The 20,223-nt window shown below is 39.6% G+C and overlaps 2 protein-coding genes across 2 annotated transcripts in view; both read left to right on the top strand.

Annotated features, from left to right (window-relative positions):
* The first annotated feature begins 10,005 nt into the window (after window positions 1-10,005).
* Window positions 10,006-16,625, top strand: sall4 (spalt-like transcription factor 4). The gene is made up of 4 exons (XM_038721866.1): window positions 10,006-10,157; window positions 12,406-14,856; window positions 14,939-15,243; window positions 15,368-16,625. The coding sequence occupies exons 1-4, from the start codon at window positions 10,091-10,093 to the stop codon at window positions 15,800-15,802; spliced, it is 3,258 nt and encodes a 1,085-aa protein (XP_038577794.1). The 5' UTR covers window positions 10,006-10,090; the 3' UTR covers window positions 15,803-16,625.
* Window positions 16,626-19,223: 2,598 nt separating this feature from the next.
* Window positions 19,224-20,223, top strand: part of LOC119905130 (probable phospholipid-transporting ATPase IIA) — a 33,173-nt gene continuing 32,173 nt past the window's right edge. The window contains exon 1 of the mRNA XM_038721867.1: window positions 19,224-19,291. Within this exon, the coding sequence (XP_038577795.1) occupies window positions 19,224-19,291 (68 nt within the window). The remainder of the gene's footprint in view (window positions 19,292-20,223) is intronic.

The raw sequence follows: 20,223 nt of genomic DNA, 5'->3' as shown, positions 1-20,223 counted from the left end.
CTCCTCAGACAGAAGTCTTTCTTTCCACCCTTTTCTTCTTTCCTGTAAATGCATCGGTGGTCACTATGCATTGGGAAAGACTCAGGGCTATCTCAGTTTTTGTTTGTATTTGTGTGCGTGAGAGTACAAAACTAAGTGGACACATACCTGAGAGGAAATACGTTAGTAATCAGGGGCCTCATTACAGAGAGATTTCCTAACTGCATGTCCTATCTTTAGTTTCAAAGATAGGACAAATACTATCTTCCTATTACAGAAGCAATTCCTAAATTGATGGCTGTGTCCTATCCTCAGACTTTATCTCATATCTTATCATAATAAAACCTAACTAGTACTGTAAACTAGAATCGGCACTTGTCCTGTGATGCCTGTGTCTGAGTTCAAAATGCACAAGACTGCCTGAATCCTTGACAACGGCTGTCTCTCTTCACTTGTCACTGTCATAAAGACAAGGAAAGACAGGCATTCAGTTTTAGCTTCAATTTTATTGATTATCAGGTCGGTGGTGGAGAGGCAGAGAGGAAACCCCACCTTTTTGGGAAGTTTGTTTTTCTCCCAATTATCTGCCCAGGATAAATATTTGAAAACACAGCACTTTTATCAAATTCCAAATCAATTGTCTTGGCAGTCGATATATAGACTATCCACTAATACACAGGAAATTTAATGTGTCATCATACGGTTTGAACAGCCTTTCAGTCATAAAATTTCAGTGTTCATGTTGTTTCGCATGTTCACTGTAATTGCCGACAGACCATCCTGTCGTTTTTGGAAGGTATTTTGAATTTAGGACAGGGTCTATACTATCCTAAATCCTTCAGTTATGGTTCTGTAATGGCTAAATAAGATAATATTTCTTTCTCCAAATGCAGTTGGGAAACATGGTTTGCAATACCAAAACATCCTGAATGTAATCCTAAGTTTCTGTAATGAGGCAGAGCACTTTCCAAACAGCACAGGAATTCAAATAAGTAATACAAATTTGGAAACTTTATAAAAAAAGAGGGATCCTTCCTCTGTTGCTCCTCCGAAGGTTTCTTTTTGGTGGGGTGGGGGTTCCTTATCTGAATCCAGGGTCTAAAGATAGAGCATGTCACATGCTGTACAGATTGCAATGCACTCTGAAGCAATTTTGTAATTTGTGATTTTTGGGGCTATATGAAATAAAATTGACTTGACTTCCATGAATTTCCTTGAAGTTCTCTCTTATATGAACTTTTCCATGATATTATCAACACATTTTGAGATTCTCATTGACAGTGAGTGTGAAGTTGAGTTGCTGGGATATACTTATTGTGTGTGAAGTAGTTTTCACTAAAAGCATAAATCCTTCCTCCATCGTGTAGGAAAGCAGCGGTAGTCTCGCTTTTTATCCAGTGTGCACGGTGGCTTTACAGACAGGCAGGTGGCTCCAATCCAATTCTACCGTGGCTGCTGTCCACAAGGAATCAAAGGACAAAGGCACTAAAGGGTTTTCTCCTTTTTGTCTGGGTTGTGATTTACAGTTGTGCCTCCAATAAAATAAACCACCTTCTCTCTCTGTCTCACACACAAACTTTTGCTCATTTATTTCTCATCAGAGAGGAGAGAGAGGTAGCACATCGGTTGAATTAATGATTTCAGTTGAGCAGTCAGCAACATCCTGTAATTATCTAAGACATTTCTGATAACTAAATACACACAATTACACCCATGTACACATTTTACTCTCACCATACCATCATACCAATGCATTTATCTTCATAGTTCACACACAGGCCCTCTACTTTGTTGTCATTTACTCTATGAATTCTTAGTTATGTTTTAATTGTCTTGATGTTTGCATGTTCTGTTGTATCTGCCTCTCTTTCTTCACTTGCTGATGTCCTGTTATGTTTTACCCATAAAAGCAACACCAAAAAAGGTCACAAGAAAGCCCTAGAAGCATACATATTCTGCCTCTGCATACCTTCCTGGTTGCTATGCACTGTCATTATTTACAGCCTATCCAGCTGGATGTTTCTGGCTCTTCCTCTGGAATGGTTTGCCATTATAAACCCTGCACAGCGCATAAGAACTTTTGTCACACACATTTTTAACCCCCCTGTTGAGTTGAATAACTTCAACAGGCCCTCATTTGTCTCTTTTCTTTCTCTTTCTTTATTAACTTCCGATCAAAACAGTGCCACCACAGCTTACTGCATCAAAGTTCCTGGACAGATGCAGGCAGAATCCCTAATTTCATTCTCATTCATCTCAGCTTGTCAGTTTTGAAAAGGGGAAGCAGGACAGAGAATAATCGGCAGAACATCCCATAAGTCTGAATGTGGCGGCAGCAGATGCGGGTGTGGAGGGGGGTGGCCACTGGGCCTCCCCAAAACCCATCTGACTATTGTTCAGCATAGAAGCCATTTCTGTGGTTGCTATAACAACCATAATGCACTCTTATTCATGTCCATGCAGCTCATGGTAGAATGATTTTGATTGTATGAACTTTATTAACAAGAAGAAGCGATATCAAACTCAAACATGTTTTCTTTTTTTGTGTCAGACATTATGTGACCAAGAAGCAGATACAACTACTACGTTTTCAAGAGCACAAAGTGACAAGAACATCATGAAATGTGACTCTTCTTACGGGAAATGTGAACAGATTTTAAATGCCTGGGAGTGAATATTGTTGAATACAGTAGGCAGAGGCTGTGGGGATTAAGTTTCTTTCAGCGGTCACAGAAGGCAGTCAATACCTCTGAGGTCTGCGGCTGTCTTTGTCAATGGCCGCTGTAAACCTACAAGAGCCTAAAAAACCCACCAGGTGTCTTATAGCCTTTCAGTCCCAGAAGAATGACCAAATTCATTGTCAAGTGCTTTATGCAGTGTGTTTCTTTTGTTTTCAGGGAAGTTTTGTACCCTTCAACACCCAAGGGCACTTTTAAGAGCTTTTTGCTTATTCTAAATTAAGCTTTAATCATTATTTTATTTGTACCTTGTCCGCTACATCTGTTGTCACGTCTGTCAGTGACAAAAGACTCTTCAAAGTGACTGACACTGTATTATCAGATGAGGTCATGGAACATATGGCAATACTTTGATGTGCATGATTTTAAATGTTCTGTTCATTTGTTATTACATTTTGTGTGTGTATATAAATATGACCTAAATTTGATCCATTAACACTTTCTGACAGGAACTGTGTGTGTGTGTTTGTGCATATAGTATGTTGCAGGATGAGATCATGTTAACATGGGTGTGTTACAATCATCAATGTTTCATTTGTCCCATACTTTACTCTTGTCACATTGCCATCTGGCTGCACTTTCCACAAAATTGAATCCCTCCGTGTGAATGAGCAGAGCATGTGTCCTGCTGCACCATAAACTAACTTGGTTACATTTGGTTTAAACATCAACCAAAAAAATAACAAACTTAATTATTAATTTACAAAGTAAATTTTTTTGACACATCAGATGTTACTGATGTTGTTTGGTAGATATAATTTACAAGAAAGTCCATCCATTTGAAGTTTTAAATAAATACGTGCCCAGGATTGTTTTATTATTAATACTCATACATAACATGCAGATTATTTTTTTCACATTCTTGACTTTATCCTATTATTTAAATGGATTTTTTATTGCCCTTCAACTGAAATTAACACTTGGAAATCACCACAATAGGGGATGGCATTATGCTATTGTATAACTAGTGCATTCTCATAAGCTAATTAGAAGTGAGAGAGGGCTGATATCCTGCAGGCCCTCTGCTCAGCACTTCCCACCCTGTAAATGTTTATGACCCTGGCCCAGATTGCATCTCAGATTTGAGGGATTGGCCCCCTGTTGACTCACAGCTTGATGGTGACTGCCAAGCTCTCCCTATCTCTTTGTTTATTGTGTCTCAAATTCTTCACGTTTGACCTTTTCATCCCCAAAACTACAATTCATCTTGATAAATGTATAGAAATGTGTAAATTGATAGCAGTTAAATATTAGAGTTGTGGGGTCTTCCAATATTACAACATCCCTGAAAGTGCTAAATCTGTTGCTGTGCTTTACTTTTGCTGTGACTTCAGCTCTCCATGCTCGTTATTGCACATACTCATCATACGCTTCTCCACTATGTGGCTGATTAGAAGAGAGAGTGCGAAGTGGACACAGTGGGGTTCTTTTCATACAGTGAGTCCTTGTCCCCACCCCCCTCCAACACCCTATTGTTTATTGATGGAGGCGGTTGTCATAGTCATGCAATAACAAAAGCCTGACTATTGGTGTGTTTACCTCTGCACAGGAACCACTGGGCAATTCTCCATTAAATTACAGCCATGTGTGGGCCACTGATCTCTCCCCTCACCCGCCAGCCCCCACATCAGTGATACACACACACACACCCACACACTCAACAGATCACACACTGGGGGGTTGAGAAGGATATTTGACTGTTACCATCACTATAAACCAAGGCTTTCATTGGTTGCAAATAAACAGCGGTTACAATAACCTTGACAAAAATGGACATTCAAAACTACATTTTTAAGATTTAATGACCAGAGCAGAGGTTGTTTGTGGAATTCTGTGGCCCATAATTTCCTCCAACTCCAAATCCCAACCTCTCAGTCAGTGGTGTGAGACAAATAAGCAGTCATCTTGTTATAACCAAAGGCACAGATCTAGTTTAAAAACAGTTGTTTATACTTCCGGTTTCACCCAAGTGTTGACACAACTCTTAACATGCAAAAGGACGTGTAAAAGTTTCATTTTGTAATTTATCACATTTTATATTCAAAGATCCCCTCCAGACATGTTGTAAAACACATAAATATAATATTAAAAGTAATAATTTGCATTGATATGGTTTCTCTACATGATAAAGTGAAATGTCCTCATTAAAATCCCTTATTAAAAAATCCTCAAATCCTCAATCAATAAATGTGATTTACCTACCTCAGGTCACTCCAGGTAACTCCTGCACAAAATACGTATTTATTCCAGCATCCACCTCCCTACATGTACATAGAGGGGGGCTTATATATATATATATGATAAATTACATCTATGACCAGTAGGTATGTGACGTGCTGTATGACTGATATGGGCATGCTTTTCAAAAGAGCAACATTCACTGAGGCAAAAAAACAATATTGGTACAGCAGACAAACATCCAATACCTTTTAACTCAATGCCCTCAGTCTCTATTCTAGGCTGATGTTACCAAACAAAAGAACTAAATACATGTGTTCATGAAAAGGAGGACATTTGAAAGGGTGTTTGCTGATCAATAATGAAAACAGTCTGACACTGTAGTAATTGCAGTGAGCCTCTATACTTGTATTTGCTAGATAATGCCATGTTTAGATGATTGTACAATCACCAAGAACAAAGGGTGGCAGGGAACATTTCTGTATAGTCTTAACAGTGCTGTCATAGAAAAAGCGGCATTGATTGCCCACCAGCAAAGCTTATGTTGTGATATGACTAATATGAATGGAAAAAACATAGGTCCTAGGTAGTCTAAGCAACAACAAAAGGTCACCTGGGCTGTTTTCATTTGTGCTTGCTTATCCTCAGCATTACTTACCCTTTCCATGGGAATCAAGTCCTGCATGAAAAAAAAACTTTTTCCTTTGTCCTTTGTGTGAGTTTAATGAAGTTATTTATGACTACAAGGGAGGAAATGTTTTAAGGGGCACCTGAAGAAAACCAACAGAGGATAAAATAATAAAACAGGATATAGCAAATACACTCAGAAGAAATCCTGATGTCAATGAGCAAGAAACTGGTAAACCATTAAAAGACTTTTTGTGGTGTCCCACTGAAGACAGCACATCTGAAATTATGAGAAATTACCCACCTGGCTGTGTTTTCATGTCCTTACATGCTGCAAGAAAATGCTCTTTTGTCATTGTGTTTCTCCAGAGGCAGTTAATTATTTGCATTCTAACTCTTCTCAAGCATGTGATTCAACGCAAGGAGCTCATGATTATACCGTAATGTCATCGGGAATGTTAAAAGGTTATGACAAGTTATAACATGTTTTTCATGCTACATTATGTGCCCATAGTTTATCATAAACTACTGTATTTGTTTGTATGTAAATGTAGAGTATGCAAATATGTTATATTTCATAAGATTTACTGATGGACCCAAGATGTCTCCCACTTTAATGAAATGTGAACTTGTGCTGTGAGGTTTAGGTTCCCATATCACACCTGTGTTAGTTACATATTGGACAATGATTGGCTGTCTAGATAGTTGTGACACCACAAAATCATGCTTGTAAATACACGACTTAAACTCATATTTGAGGCAGTAGAATTCCTTCTTCACTAGATGAATGTGAAAACAGCCTTCTAGTGTCAAACTAGAAATACATCATTGTGCACAGTGAAGGTCAAACATACAATAAGCAAAACATATTTCTGAGTGGAGGGGTAATTTAAAATTTTTAAATCTTGCTGAGGATTTAGCAAACTTCAGTCAGTCATATCTAATTATTTGACTGTGTTCTCATATGAAGACAGTGATGAGTAAAGCAGACCCTTTTCATTAAAATTGGGCTTGTTTTGACAACAGTACTGATTATCACACTGATGTGAAAAAGCTCATCCTTCCCATGTTGGTCTGTGCCTTTCATCTTTTACTGAGTCCTAAAAAACACATGTTCAATTCACAATTCCTCAGCAAGTGTCAAGCTGTTATTGTTTGCCCACTGCAAGGTCGTCGTAAAGCTCAGCAAATGACGTATCTGAGAAACTTTACGTGTCTCTATCTCGCAGTGTTCTCTTGTGTAAACTCCAGAGGGAATCAGAAAAAGGTCAGGATGCATAAAATATTCGCTGATTAGGCAGAGGCTGTTTTCAGACTACCTTCATTTATGAGGTCATTCATCTGTGACCAATGTAGACTCACTCTTTGTCAGATATATGGCCCGATCAAGGACACTGTGTATGTTATGCTATCTGTGCTCACTGCAACACACCACTTTGACAGTTGTTGTTTCTCTTTTCTCAAAACTGTCATTGACCAGCACAAAATGATCACAATGGACTTCAGCAGCTAACAAAAAGTCAACACTTAAACAAAAGACAGGGGGAAAGCCAATAATCTATCGGCCTATATGGTGTATTACTTTTTACATAATAAGTACGGAGAAGAAAGATGGATTTTTTTCTCAAAATCACTGTCTTCATTTATTGTGTGTGTCAAAGTGAAAACTGATTTTCATTTTCAGTGAACCATGTTTTATTGTTATTTGAGATTCTCTATCTTATTATTTAATTATCAAAAAGGTTAGATCAGATGGCTGATATTCCTCTGGTTCCCACAACTGCAGTTTTACAACTGCACACAGTGAAGAGTTGTTTAGATTGAACGTAGAAGAAACAGCGTATTCAAGCATAGTTTCTTATTGGGGCAATAAACCGTCTAGACAGCACTCCCCTCTTTTTTCACCTTCAGCTGGTTCCTTAAAGAGCATTTGTTTATCTGAATATATTGGCTTGTCTTTGTCCTGCAGTTATCGGCTGTGGCATTATATAACACATGCTGAGGTATTTTAGACTGAACCGATTGGTAAAAAGGCCAACATCGTGTTTTTGAGTTAAAATGATTGCAAATGTTCATCAAAACTGATTACTTTATCGTTAATCTTCTATCAACAAATCTAATAATAGTCTTCTAATGCTGTGCTCATTGTGTTTATATAGTTTATATTGTAATTTTTACATCAGAATTGCCTCCAAATGTGTTTAAATATTTACACTTTCTTTCATTCAATCACGCATAGATTAAAATACCAAAACAGACAGTGGTAATGAGTTAAAAACAGATGAACAATAAATGAATAAATAAATAAGATGATGAATAAAAATGCTAACAGAACCAGTGCCAATACAACAGCCTTGAAGGAGTACTGCACAGACCCTTGGGGGAGGATGGGTAGGTAGAGAGAGAGAGAGAGTACAAATAGAATATTTTTGAATGAAATAATGTGAATGGGTAACTTTCTGTGAACAGTTTAACCCCGTAATACCCTTTACACTCTTTTGACTCTTCTTTGTGCTCAAATGTGTGATGTTTATTTCATGCTGTTTACTCACTCTGGTCATTTACTCACTTAAAGTCATTGAGGAGTTTAACATATCATATCATTCTTGTTTTCTCTCTCCTTCAACATCACATGTATACTACATTAGTATCCAAAATAGATTTTCCCACTCTTCAATGATCTCAAGTGACCCCTCAGTGCCTGTACAGCGGCATTTGTTCACAACGTGGTTTGTCTTTGGTAGATCACATTCCAAAAATAAAATCCTGTCTGCATAAGGAGATGTGAGAATGAGAAAGATACAAGTAGGCAAATTATATGTCCTATTCAAGCATACATACATAATATCATCCATCTAGCCTATGAGATTAGAATTGTGGTTTGGATTCTTGGTCAAATGTCTCAAAAAGAGATTTAGCCTACAGGAACATTCACCAGAATCACAATGCATTTTAAAACACATCCTGTGTTATTACAGATTTTAAGAGAAATCATTGTGAGATTTTGTTTTCAGAAGAGGACGTGTTGGGTAATTGACTAGCTGATTATTCAGTTATACCTGTCTAAACTTTTTTTAAGTTCACTATAAACATGCATGAAGTGACCACTGTTAGATAAATGTAAGGTTTTCCTATAAAGGTTTCCCCTTGTGTAAATTATCCTCAGTGATATGTAGTGAATTTCCTGGAATGTTTTTGGCAGTCCAGCTATGCCCACAAGGTGAATGTTAAGGTGAAACAGAACTAACAGCATTATTCCAGCATCATCTCATTCCATAACACAACTTTTTGACAAAGTATTTAACACTTTGTTACACCGGTAACAAAACATTTGTTGACTGGGGTGACATTTGTCACTCTTTCTGACATTATAGAATATTTTGGAGCAATAGGGCCCAGCACACTGACATGTAAGACAGGGCAAACAACGTGACAAATTCAGCCTCATTAATAAATAATGCATCACTGTAAATTTATAATCTCTCACAATAGTTAGAGGTATCATCTAGAAGAATGAACACTACTAAATTCTATTGCATCGATGAACCAAAGTTGTTTCAAAAATATGTACTTATTTTTGCATTAGCCTGGACGTTCACAATAGTTCATTAATCTCTGTTTATAATTCTAAAGGACACCTTTTAGAGCAAATACATATATAACTGGGCACAGTTGAGCATTTAAATGTGAGGAAACAACCTACAAAATAAATAAATAATTATATCAGCCAAAAACAAAATTTAAGTCATGTAATGTGTAAACAGAGTTATGGTGTGTGTCCCCTCCATCACTGTACATTCCTGAGACAAAACCTTGGACAGTATGTGGAAGAGTTTAGAAGGAACATTTATTCTATTTGTGTATAAACAGAAGTAGGCTATGGTTAGATTACTGGTGTTTCCTTACCACAGATGTACCACATTTGCCTACAGGAACCTTAAATATATTACAGTGAAGCTGTAGGAGGATAAATACAAAAAATATGATGTGTTTCCTGGAAAGTTTTGGGCAGCATGCATACACAATGAGTCCCTGCAGAAGGAATATACACCAGATCATGCATGTGGGTATGAAACTGATAGGGATCTTAAAAGAAATAAAATAAAAACCACAAAGCATCCTAAATTGTAATATCCCGGTGTTTTGAGTTAAAAGTGACACAGGTTGTATACAGACTACCAAGTCAATGTTGTTTGACTGATCTTTTGCTCGCTTGTGACTGTCGGGGACAATCTATGTATATTTTCATGAACAAGGAAAAGAGCAATGAGTTGGGTGTTATTAACCCTGCCTCCATCCTGCAGTCCATCCACTAGCATGGCTCCTCCCGCCCCCTCCTGCCACTCCGCTCCGCTCATCAATAGGGAGCACATTTGAATAATGTGTGAGCCCTTGGACTGGAGCCAATCAGCTGTCAGAGGACCGTGATAAATCGCAATGCATTATTGATAATAATAATTACGTTGACATGCGCGTTTCTACTTGAGGAGCTAATTTTCCAAGCAGAAGAATTTGTTGAAGAAGGAAGAGGAATATTGTTTGCAACTCTAGCTCCTGATGGTTGCACCATGTCGAGGCGCAAGCAAGCCAAACCGCAGCACATCAACTCCGACGAGCCTGGTGCGTTAGGAAATGGTAAGTTTACACGCGAGATGTGAGAGAGTTTGTTACCAAAAAACTTAACATGTAGCCTCGCCATGCCATGTTGCGAACAATCTACATTTTATCTCAAAGTTTAGAGGGCTGATTTTTACATTGTTTCTCTCGCACTTTGACCTGTTGCTGTCCGTTTGAACTGACCAAGAGTAAAAGTGAGCCACAGTCTCGGGAAGCGACATATTCAGAAATTATTTTCAACGCAATAACGTTACAGGTGTTCAGCGAGGGTCCTTTTTAAAAAAGGCAACACTGGAAGCTTTTACTTTTTTGTTTGTGTTTTTTTTCCCCCATTTCTCACAAGCGCAGTCAAAGGAAAGATTGACCTAATTTTTCCCCTTATTTTTGTAACTTTGTTTATGGTTTGAATGATTAACTAAGTTACAATTTTCATCTTAAATAAATTACTTGTAGGTTTTTCGGGTAGGCTATTTAATTCTTGGGGAAAGGCGAATCCCATAGAACTTTTTTTGGATTCTTTGAAGCATGTGTTGCTACCTGTTGGTTGTTCATTGTTGATTTGCTTTGGAAGTTGTGTGGCAAGGAACGAGTGGCTGGTCATTGTGTCTTTTATGTGCATCTTTAAAAATATAATTTAGATATTACTAACTCATGACACATCACTTTAAATTATAGCAAATATTAATGCATATACTTTCAAAGCTCTTTAACTGGATTTAGATGGTTACAGTTGCCATTGTTTTGTTTGTAAATGTAATGATCCAAATTTATATTTTGCTTTAAATGTTGCTGTATTTAATATAATGAAGTGGTATTGGTGAGATTTGTTTGCAAGTGTGCGCCAAAATTGAGGTTTTAAACAAAGGTGCCCCAAAACTGTATGAAATGTGACTCTGGAGTAAGCTGAGCTAAAGGCAATAAATCCCCCCAGTTTAATGCATGACTGTTTCCTTTCGTACATATGTGGAGAGGTGGGGGATGGAGCAGTGGCATTTTTGCGGAGACTGGGTGGGGGTGCGTTTCGGTGTTGCCATATGCAAGCTCCTGCGCTGCCGTGAACCTTACCTTATAATTAGGGAACTTTTTGTTAACACGGAGTTTGAAAAGCCGCAGTGCATTCTGGTCGTATTCATCTCAAATGGTTGTTGTGAAGCGCACCCATTTAGTGTAACTTACCATACAAGGCCAATAAATTGAATGTTTAGTCTGACCTCGTGTCATGTACTCCACTAAAGGTGATCGCATACAGGTCATGCGCCGTCAAGTGGTAAACTGGAGCGTTGCCTCCTTATTTTGCATAGACGTGAAGATTAGGAAATGGTAATGCATGGTTAAATATTCCGCAATTAAACCTCGTGTGTGTGTTCCTATCGAAGTTAATTGTATTCAGATGAGAGCGCCATAGTGCGCAGATGTGGGTGGCTGACTCTCGCTTACTGTTTCCTCCATAGAACAGAATGTAATTCTGTTTGCAACTTTTGTGCCACTGTTCCAGTGCCTCCTGGTGAGCAATTAACAAGTCCAACAGTTTCCTTGGGCAAATGCAAACAGGTGGTCTACCCCCTTTCTCTGAGGCATTAGCATTTAACAATACACCCAGTTGTGAAATGGCCTCTTGGTTAGCAGGCAAATTAAAATGCACACAGGACTCAGAGCAATTATCAGGCTTTCACGGAAACACTTGAATGTCATCAACAATAGGTCATCCTTTGTTTAATAATGTATTTTTCAGTCCATCTTTGCACAGTAAACTTAGTCTTGATCTCTGTTTTATACCCACTGGGACATACAGTTTAAAAGCATATAGCCTTTGCTGATTGTGGAACTATTTGCTCTTGGTCACAAGTTTTGCCCCACATGTGGCACTGGAAACAGATCTGATTTTTAGCAAGTGCTTGGTGGCTTATTTCAAGAAGCACAGTAATTTAATGCCTGTGGCTTTTTGTCTTCTTGGACACTGTTCCTGCTAATGTCAAAGGTAGATTGTTGCCCTCTGCTGGTCCTAGGGACAATAACCCATATACAAAGTCCTCAACAGCCCATTGCGGTGACCCACAGGGGGTGGACCCAAACTTAAAAGCCTAAAGCTGTTGTGCAGGGCTTGTTTTGTCACCACAGTTTGACTTATCTTGACACATTGATAATAAAATGTTTTCTAAACTTACAATTATATTTAATATCATACTAATTTTGATTTAAAATGTACATTAATATACTTTATTGTCAAAGCTGGATGAAGATCAAATCCTATATCCTCTTGTTTTAGGGATTCTTCGAGATGATCAAACTGAGGAGACTGGGAATGAAGTGAAAAGGTTCAGAATGGACAAGACCAAGGTCTGCAACAAGTGCTGTGCTGAATTCTTTCATGAAGCAGAATTTAGTGAGCATGAGAAAAATTGCACTAAAAGTCAGCATGTGGTCATCATGAAAGATGCAGATGGCAATGCAGTGCCTGAGGAATATTCACAAGGCTCTCCTGAAGGCTTTATGAGTGACCATGATGATAGCCAGTCCAGCAGTCATTCCCTATCAAATGTCAATACAGACCACCTGGAAAGAACAGAGTCCAGCATGAATGCAGAGGACTCAGGACAACAGGATCAGGCAGACACAGCTGCTAGCCCTGAAATGACTTTCCATCCCTTATCCAAACGGCAAGATTCAAATGTCACTCTTGAAACCATTGCAGACACTAAAGTGGCTGTCTCCCAACATTCTTCAAATAATACATCTCTGACCTCGTCACAGGAAGCTGTGCAGACCATCCAGATGATCTTGGAACAGTTAGTGTGCCTCCAGCAACAGCAGCTACAGCAAATCCAGCTCACAGAACAGATTAGAATCCAAGTAGCTATGATGACTCCACAGGGTCTCCAGTCATCAGTAGGGGCAGTAATGGACCCTCTGAAAGCCCTTGGTGCACATCTCTCTCAACAGCTGTCTGCTGCAGCAGCTCTGATAGGAAAAAGAACTGGCAGTCAGAGTCTTTCCATGGAGACAATGAAGCAAGGTAAACTACCTCTTCCAAATAGCATCCCTACCCCTCTACCTGGAGGACTGGGTACAACTACTTCTAAAACAGACATTTTAAAGGGCATTCCAGATTTGGCTAGCCATTTACCAGCACTACTGCCACAGTCACCAGGTGTCATGGGTTTCTCTAGCACCTTTAATGGTATCCAAGCAGGGATTGAGTCCTCCAAAAAAGTGAAGACAAAGATGCTGAACATCACACCAGAATCAAAGAATAGTGACTCATTATACAAGCACAAGTGTAAGTACTGTGGAAAGACCTTTGGTAATGACAGTGCTCTCCAGATTCACTTGCGTTCTCATACTGGCGAGAGGCCTTTCAAGTGTAACATTTGTGGAAACCGCTTCACAACCAAAGGAAACCTCAAAGTGCATTTCCAGAGGCATAAAGAAAAGTATCCTACCATCAGCATGAACCCACATCCTGTGCCAGAGCACCTTGACAATATTCCCACCAGCAGTGGCATCCCCTTTGGCATGTCTGTGCCCATAGATGAGTCAAATATGACTGAAATTAAGCCTATGCTAGGCCATCCTGCTACTGGGTTCCACCAGTCATCCATACCAGGATTGAAAACATTTGACAGCTTTGCAGGGGATCCATTTTCCCAAAGACCTTCCCCATCAAAGAGTGATTGTTCCCCATCTGTTTCCTCTGTGTTTGGCAATGAGCCAGGACTGGATCCAAATCAGAGGGATGCTAAAGAACTGCTTGGAGCACTGCTTCCCATGAATGGTAGTGCCCTCCCAGGTGAACAAAACTCTGGAACCGCAAAACTTCAGCAGATGGTTGATGGCCTGGAAAAAAGAACCAGTGACCCCAACGAGTGTGTAATCTGCCATAGGGTGCTCAGTTGCCAGAGCTCACTCAAAATGCATTACCGTACACACACCGGCGAGAGGCCCTACAAGTGCAAAATCTGTGGCCGCGCATTCTCCACCAAGGGTAATCTCAAGGCCCATTACGGAGTGCACAGGGCCAATACTCCCCTTAAAATGCAGCACTCATGTCCCATCTGCCAAAAGAAGTTCACGAACGCTGTAGTTCTGCAGCAGCACATTAGAATGCACATGGGTGGGCAGATCCCGAACACCCCGATGCCAGAAAACCAGTTTGATGCAGCAGAAGCAATGGCACCATCTCTACCGGAGGAAACCCCTATGGATGTCAGTCGTTTTGAAGCAAGCATGGAGGACTGCGAGCCAGAGCTGAACTCCCACAAGCCAAACGACACCTCAGATTCCCTCACATCTGCACCTGAAGAACAACCACAGCAGCATGCTGCCCCTGCTGTGTTTTCCAGCCTGGATGTTTTGAAGAACCTCACCTCTGCTCTTGCACTGAAACGACAGAGTAGCACTGCTTCGGAAAGTGAGGGAACATCCAAAGAATCCCCATCAGCTCCTATAGAGCAGGAATATCAGAATGGCCGTAGTCCGGCCATTTCTGACTCTGCCATGTCATTTAATTCATCTTCCCCATTAAACAACATGAGTAGTTGCAAGTCTCCTGAGTCTGCAGTTGATTTATTTGCTCGCAGCATGTCAAAACCGGAATCAGATGGCTGTGCTCAAGGTGTCGCTGAGTCAAGTGGGGCCCTTGACCTCACAGCATCCAGCAGCTTCATCCCCAAAGCAATTAAAGAAGAACCCAGCATCCCATTCACAAATGGAGACTATGGTGAGTTTTCTAGGTTAGAGGAAAGTATTTTAGAGGCGGTTATGTTGATGCTTGGATCTAATTTTCCACCTTGTTCCAACAGTTCATAGTAACATGGCTTTCATGAGGATACCATCAAGTCTAGCTAGTCTGGAGATGAAGATTCCTCCAGAGAATCCTTTGGGCCCCCATGGTTTGTTCAGCTCCCATATGCCTCAGGGAACTACTATGCCCTCCTCCATCTCCACTGCACCGCGACGATCAACCAAACAGCACGTGTGTAATACCTGTGGCAAGAACTTCTCATCTGCCAGCGCCTTGCAGATCCATGAGCGCACTCACACAGGGGAGAAGCCTTTTGCCTGCAATATCTGTGGCAGGGCTTTCACCACCAAGGGAAATCTAAAGGTAAGTCATCCTTGTCTGACAAAGTGCTGAATAGGCCATCTTCTGTTCATTTTTAAGTGTGTACTTGAGAATAATGTAGTAAAGCATTTTGATGGGATTGTTATTTACTGTGTCTTGTCTTTAGGTGCATATCGGCACTCACATGTGGAACAACTCGTCACGGCGTGGCCAGCGTCTGTCTCTGGATAATCCCATGGCACTGATGGCAATGACCTCCGAGGCCAAGATGTTGCCAGAAATGATACAGGCCCCCAAAGAAATGGGTGCTCCACAAATTAACTTTGACACATCTCTGTGGAACCAGTATGCTGCTGCCTTCAGTGGTGGACTGACCATGAAGACGAATGAAATTTCTGTCATCCAAGGGGGTGGCATCCCACTCCCTGGGAGCCCAGCCGGTGGGCCTCTGATTGGATCCACTGGAGGCCTCGTGAAGATGGATGGATCCCACTCTGGCTTGCCTGCCTCCATGGCCGAAATTGAGAAGAACAGCTCTGACAGTGTACCAAAATTGCAGTTCCCACATTTCATGGAGGAGGGTAAAATTGCAGTTAATTAGTCAATTTACCACCTGAACACAGTTTTTGAATGTCTCCTTTTTGAATGAGGTACAATCAACAGAAAAGATTTCTGCTAAGATTGAAATTTTTCTAATAACTTCATTGCAGCTCTCTTCCCTCCTGATCTGAATGATTCTCAAGTGTTATTTTTAGTTGAACTACTGTAGTTTTATTTTATATAAATATATATGCGGGTATTTTTTTTTTTTTTTTTTCTGACTTCTTTTTTTGTTGTGTTTTTTTTGCTGTCTATCCAGAAGTTTGAATGTATAACTTACTTGAAACTGCTTTAATTCAGACTGTCTCCTTGATACTTTTGAAGGATTTTGACTTGAATAGGTAAAGTTTCAGGGCATGACTTTTTTTAAGGACACCATGTCTCAGTGTTCAGAAATAATGGTGTAGTTAAACATATGTATCTATAATGACTACTTTCCCTCCTATTGTGTGCCATAGGTTTTATGACATTGTACATTTTTGTAGTGGTAAATGTCATTAGCATGTCTCATTTTGTAGAGGCTTTTGATGACAAATTGACAGACTATTCTAGTGTCCATTAAGTCAATGTGCAGCAGTTCATTCATCAGTTACGGATAATGTAAATAATAAAATAGGCTATCATCTTTGTTGCCTTGGTGCTAAGATACAGTAGATGAGGACTGAAACATTTTGCCAAGTGCCTAACGGAATTGTACATGTTGCTATCGTCCTTCACTGCACCCTTAAGGTTGTCATGAAGGCTCTGTTAGACTGATAAATTTGTGTGTTGTACCGTGTAGCATTACACATTTCATATTTTCATCAGTTTACATAAGCCCCCCCCCCCCCCCCCCCCCCCCCCCCCCACACGCATACACACACGCATACACACAGAGATGCACATATGATCCACTTGTAAATCTCCAGAGTCAAAATGAGTTGGCTGAGGTCTGAAGGCTATTATGTGCGTAAAGTTCTCATGCCTGCACTTTATTTCAGGTGACAGTTACATTTTTTTTTTTTATTTACATTTCACTGCTTTTATTGTAATGGCTGAACAGAGAAAGGGCAAATCATCAATTTTGTTAACTTTTCCTTCCTGTAAGATTTTGTTTGGAAATAACCATTAAGAGTAATTTGTCAGATGTTTTTCTAGGTTACCGTATCAACTTGTAGCATCATTTATTTATTTATAATTCATCAAATGCTTGAGTTTAGGGGGTAAATTCTACCTCGTTTAGATTTTAGTTTTCCTCCACAACCCCTACTCTCAATGCAATGTTCTGTACATTTTCCGGTACATTCTTGAGTATGCGATAAGATTTTTCATTCTCAACCTGCTGAGTTGAACAGTAATGAATGTATCACTGGACACTTTACACAACTCAGAATGGTCAGCGTACTTTGTAGGCCCCTGTTGTACATTCCTAATCGATATGCATTTGCCAAGTTGTGCCTTTCTTTAGCAAACCATGTCAAAACTGCTTTCACGTTGTCTCTACAGTTAAAGTGATGTTGAGCCAATTTGGCATGTTTACAATGTAAATGTATGTTTGTGTTTTTTTTTGTTTTTCAAATGTTTTCTTCACCTAAAATGTTTTCTGATTTTTGAAAAATAAAATCAGGGTGACTTTTTCAACATTGGTTTTCGTCCCCTGATGTCATTACTCCACCACAGACTAGACCTTGGGACCAAACTTAATTAAACCCATACCCTACGACAAAAACGGTGTCCAACTGCATAGAGTAGGCTTGGAAACTATTTGATAGTGTTGCTCTAGCGACTGAAATGTACCCTGCCTTTGATGTTACTTTCTATGCCAGCACAGGCAAGTTTGAATGCACATAAAATCCCTAATTTACATCAATTCACCTTCAGATGACTGAAGTGAAGTATTACTTTCTATTCTCATGACCCACCAGTGGCCATTAATCCTTACCATTTTGCATCCTCAACGATAAATAATTTGCATCCATCCAACTGTAAGGTGCTCTTCAATCATGTGTCCATGATGTATTTTAGGTCAACCGTATAGAGGCCTTCTTAACAATATTGACATGATACAATACTCTGCATTACTGGCCATTAAAACTACTGCATGGGCCTGCAGTATTATACAGCACCTATGTTGCTTTCTGGTGCAGTCAAACACCTGTAAACTGCCTGGACCATTAGACTGCAATATATTGAAAGGTGTTTCTAATATGCATCTTACCTAACATCCAGAGAACTAAAAATCTTGGCAACATCTACAATTTATGACAACACAACACCCTAAACAAAGCATTCAGAATTACAAACACAAGTCCCAACAGTTGTATTGAATTGCAATGTAAATATTTCTGATTTCTAGTCACACAGTAGCAGTAGTGGAAATCATTGACTTAAGTAAAAGTAGAAATGTCATTATGTATAAATGCTGTGCAACAAGTAAGGGGCCTCAATTTGGGGGGAAAAAAAGAGTACATATATACATCACTACCAGCAAAATGTATTTTAATTTAATGAATTCAATTATGACCTAATTTATAAACTGTTAGTAGTTCAAATACCCTACACACCCAGTGTCCACCATGTATTTTGCCTGATTATATATTTATGTTTCTCAGGATTGTGTGGGCATGTACAAACTGAGCTTGGCTGACATCATCTCTCACTTATCTGCCAGTTTTGTTGTGGGATAAGTGGCAAACATATAATTTTCATTAGTATGTGGATTTTGGTGGTGACCTGAAATCCCAGCATATTTTTGCAGGTTCAATCTTAGTCAGCCCAATTGCTGGAAACACTGGTATTTAACCTACAATAATGCATCATATTCTATATGTTGTCATTTGTCTTTGTGATGTAAAATCAAAGTGACTACTAGCTATAGCTGTTAATACATGTAGGACATGAGTACAATAAACACATTCCCTCTAAAATGTATTTCATTGAAAATATTGTATAAAGTAGCATAAAAGGTACCTCAAAATTGCACTTAAGTGTAGTACTGAAGTTTTATTATATAGAGATAGGTTGACAGGTATGATGTTTATATCATATATATATATATATATATGCTCACGTCTGTTTTTAGCTGTATTTATATTTCCCTGTAAATTGAGTGCATGGAGAACTTCAAACCAGTCAAATTCCAAAGTCGATTCTGATTGTGATTATCCTCCCAAGCACTATAATTTTCAGTTATTCAGTCCTGTAAAAACATTGTGAACAAAATCAAAATATTATCACATGAAATGGGTCAGTGGCTCAAACTAAGATAGGTCTGCTTGGCGTAGTGCTGCATCAGGCTTTCTGTCCCAGCCATGGTCCCAGCACTGCTAACCTGCTGACTGTTGAACCGTCCTGTGTGAGTGACAGCTGGGAAGCCTCCGCCCAGAATAGCTACTACCAGGCGGACTGCCTACAGCTTCTACCCGCTACCAGGAGCTGGAGGAATGACCGACAATATCCCCCTACAGCCCGTGAGACGGCCGAAAAGACAAGACAGTAAACACAGAAATGGGTAAGGGCGTTATATAGCACATAAATATTAATATGAAGCCATTTTTAAAAACGTATTTCGTTCGTGAGTTTGTGCTGCTGTCAGTTAGCCGTTGTATTGTTTATTGGAGCGCATCGACATTGTCTCAATAGCTAACTTAAGCGGTGGCGGTGTTTAGGGAGAAAATAGCAGTTAGGGAACAAAACAACGACTAACAGATACATGCACGGTAACAATAATTACGTGAAAATGTATTGTAGCTTTTAATAAGCTAGCTAGAGCTCCAGGACATATCCTTGTTCCGGGGTGCAATTGGAGCAAGTGCATTTGACGCCCATGTCAATATTTGCTCGGTTGACTGGAGCTCAGTCTCAGAGCAGATATGCAGGCCCTGCCTTTAATAGCAAGGTGTCCTAAATTCACATGCTGGCTAAATGATGCTTTGTAGCTTCGTTTTGAGCAGTACATAATAGGAGCAGGCCTCATTTACTGGTGATGAAGACACACGTAAAGTTAAAGGGAAGACACGGTGCTAATCAGATCTGATCAGGCTATCATGGTGATGTCTCCTGTAAAAAACACATTGAACAAAGACTGAAAATGATCTGTCATACTCATAAGACTGTAGGATTATTGTATCTAGCTGCTCAATGACTCAGTGTACAGTATATTCTGCAGTTTGCAGTGTCATTTACTAAATACTTCTCTATAATGCAATACAGTTAAACGCCACCACAAAGTACCTATTCCAAAATCCATACCTCGCTTAAGCAGTTTCAACAAAAAGTGAACATTATAACCTTCAAAATTTATTGTAGGAGGGTTGTATTCAATGGGCAGGGGTGTCCCTCTCTAACTTCAAGCTCATCAAAACTCATCTCTTCCTAGAACACTAACATCTCTAACCTGTAACCTCCAACCTGCACTACCTGTGCTCTTCGCCTTACAAATCT

The sequence above is a fragment of the Micropterus salmoides genome, unplaced genomic scaffold, assembly GCF_014851395.1.
Source record: "Micropterus salmoides isolate LMB-PRFRI ecotype aquatic unplaced genomic scaffold, ASM1485139v1 Ms_hic_scaffold_16, whole genome shotgun sequence".
NCBI classification, from domain to species: domain Eukaryota; kingdom Metazoa; phylum Chordata; class Actinopteri; order Centrarchiformes; family Centrarchidae; genus Micropterus; species Micropterus salmoides.
The sequence above is the reverse complement of the archived record's forward strand: the minus strand, read 5'-3'. Positions and strand labels throughout refer to the sequence as shown.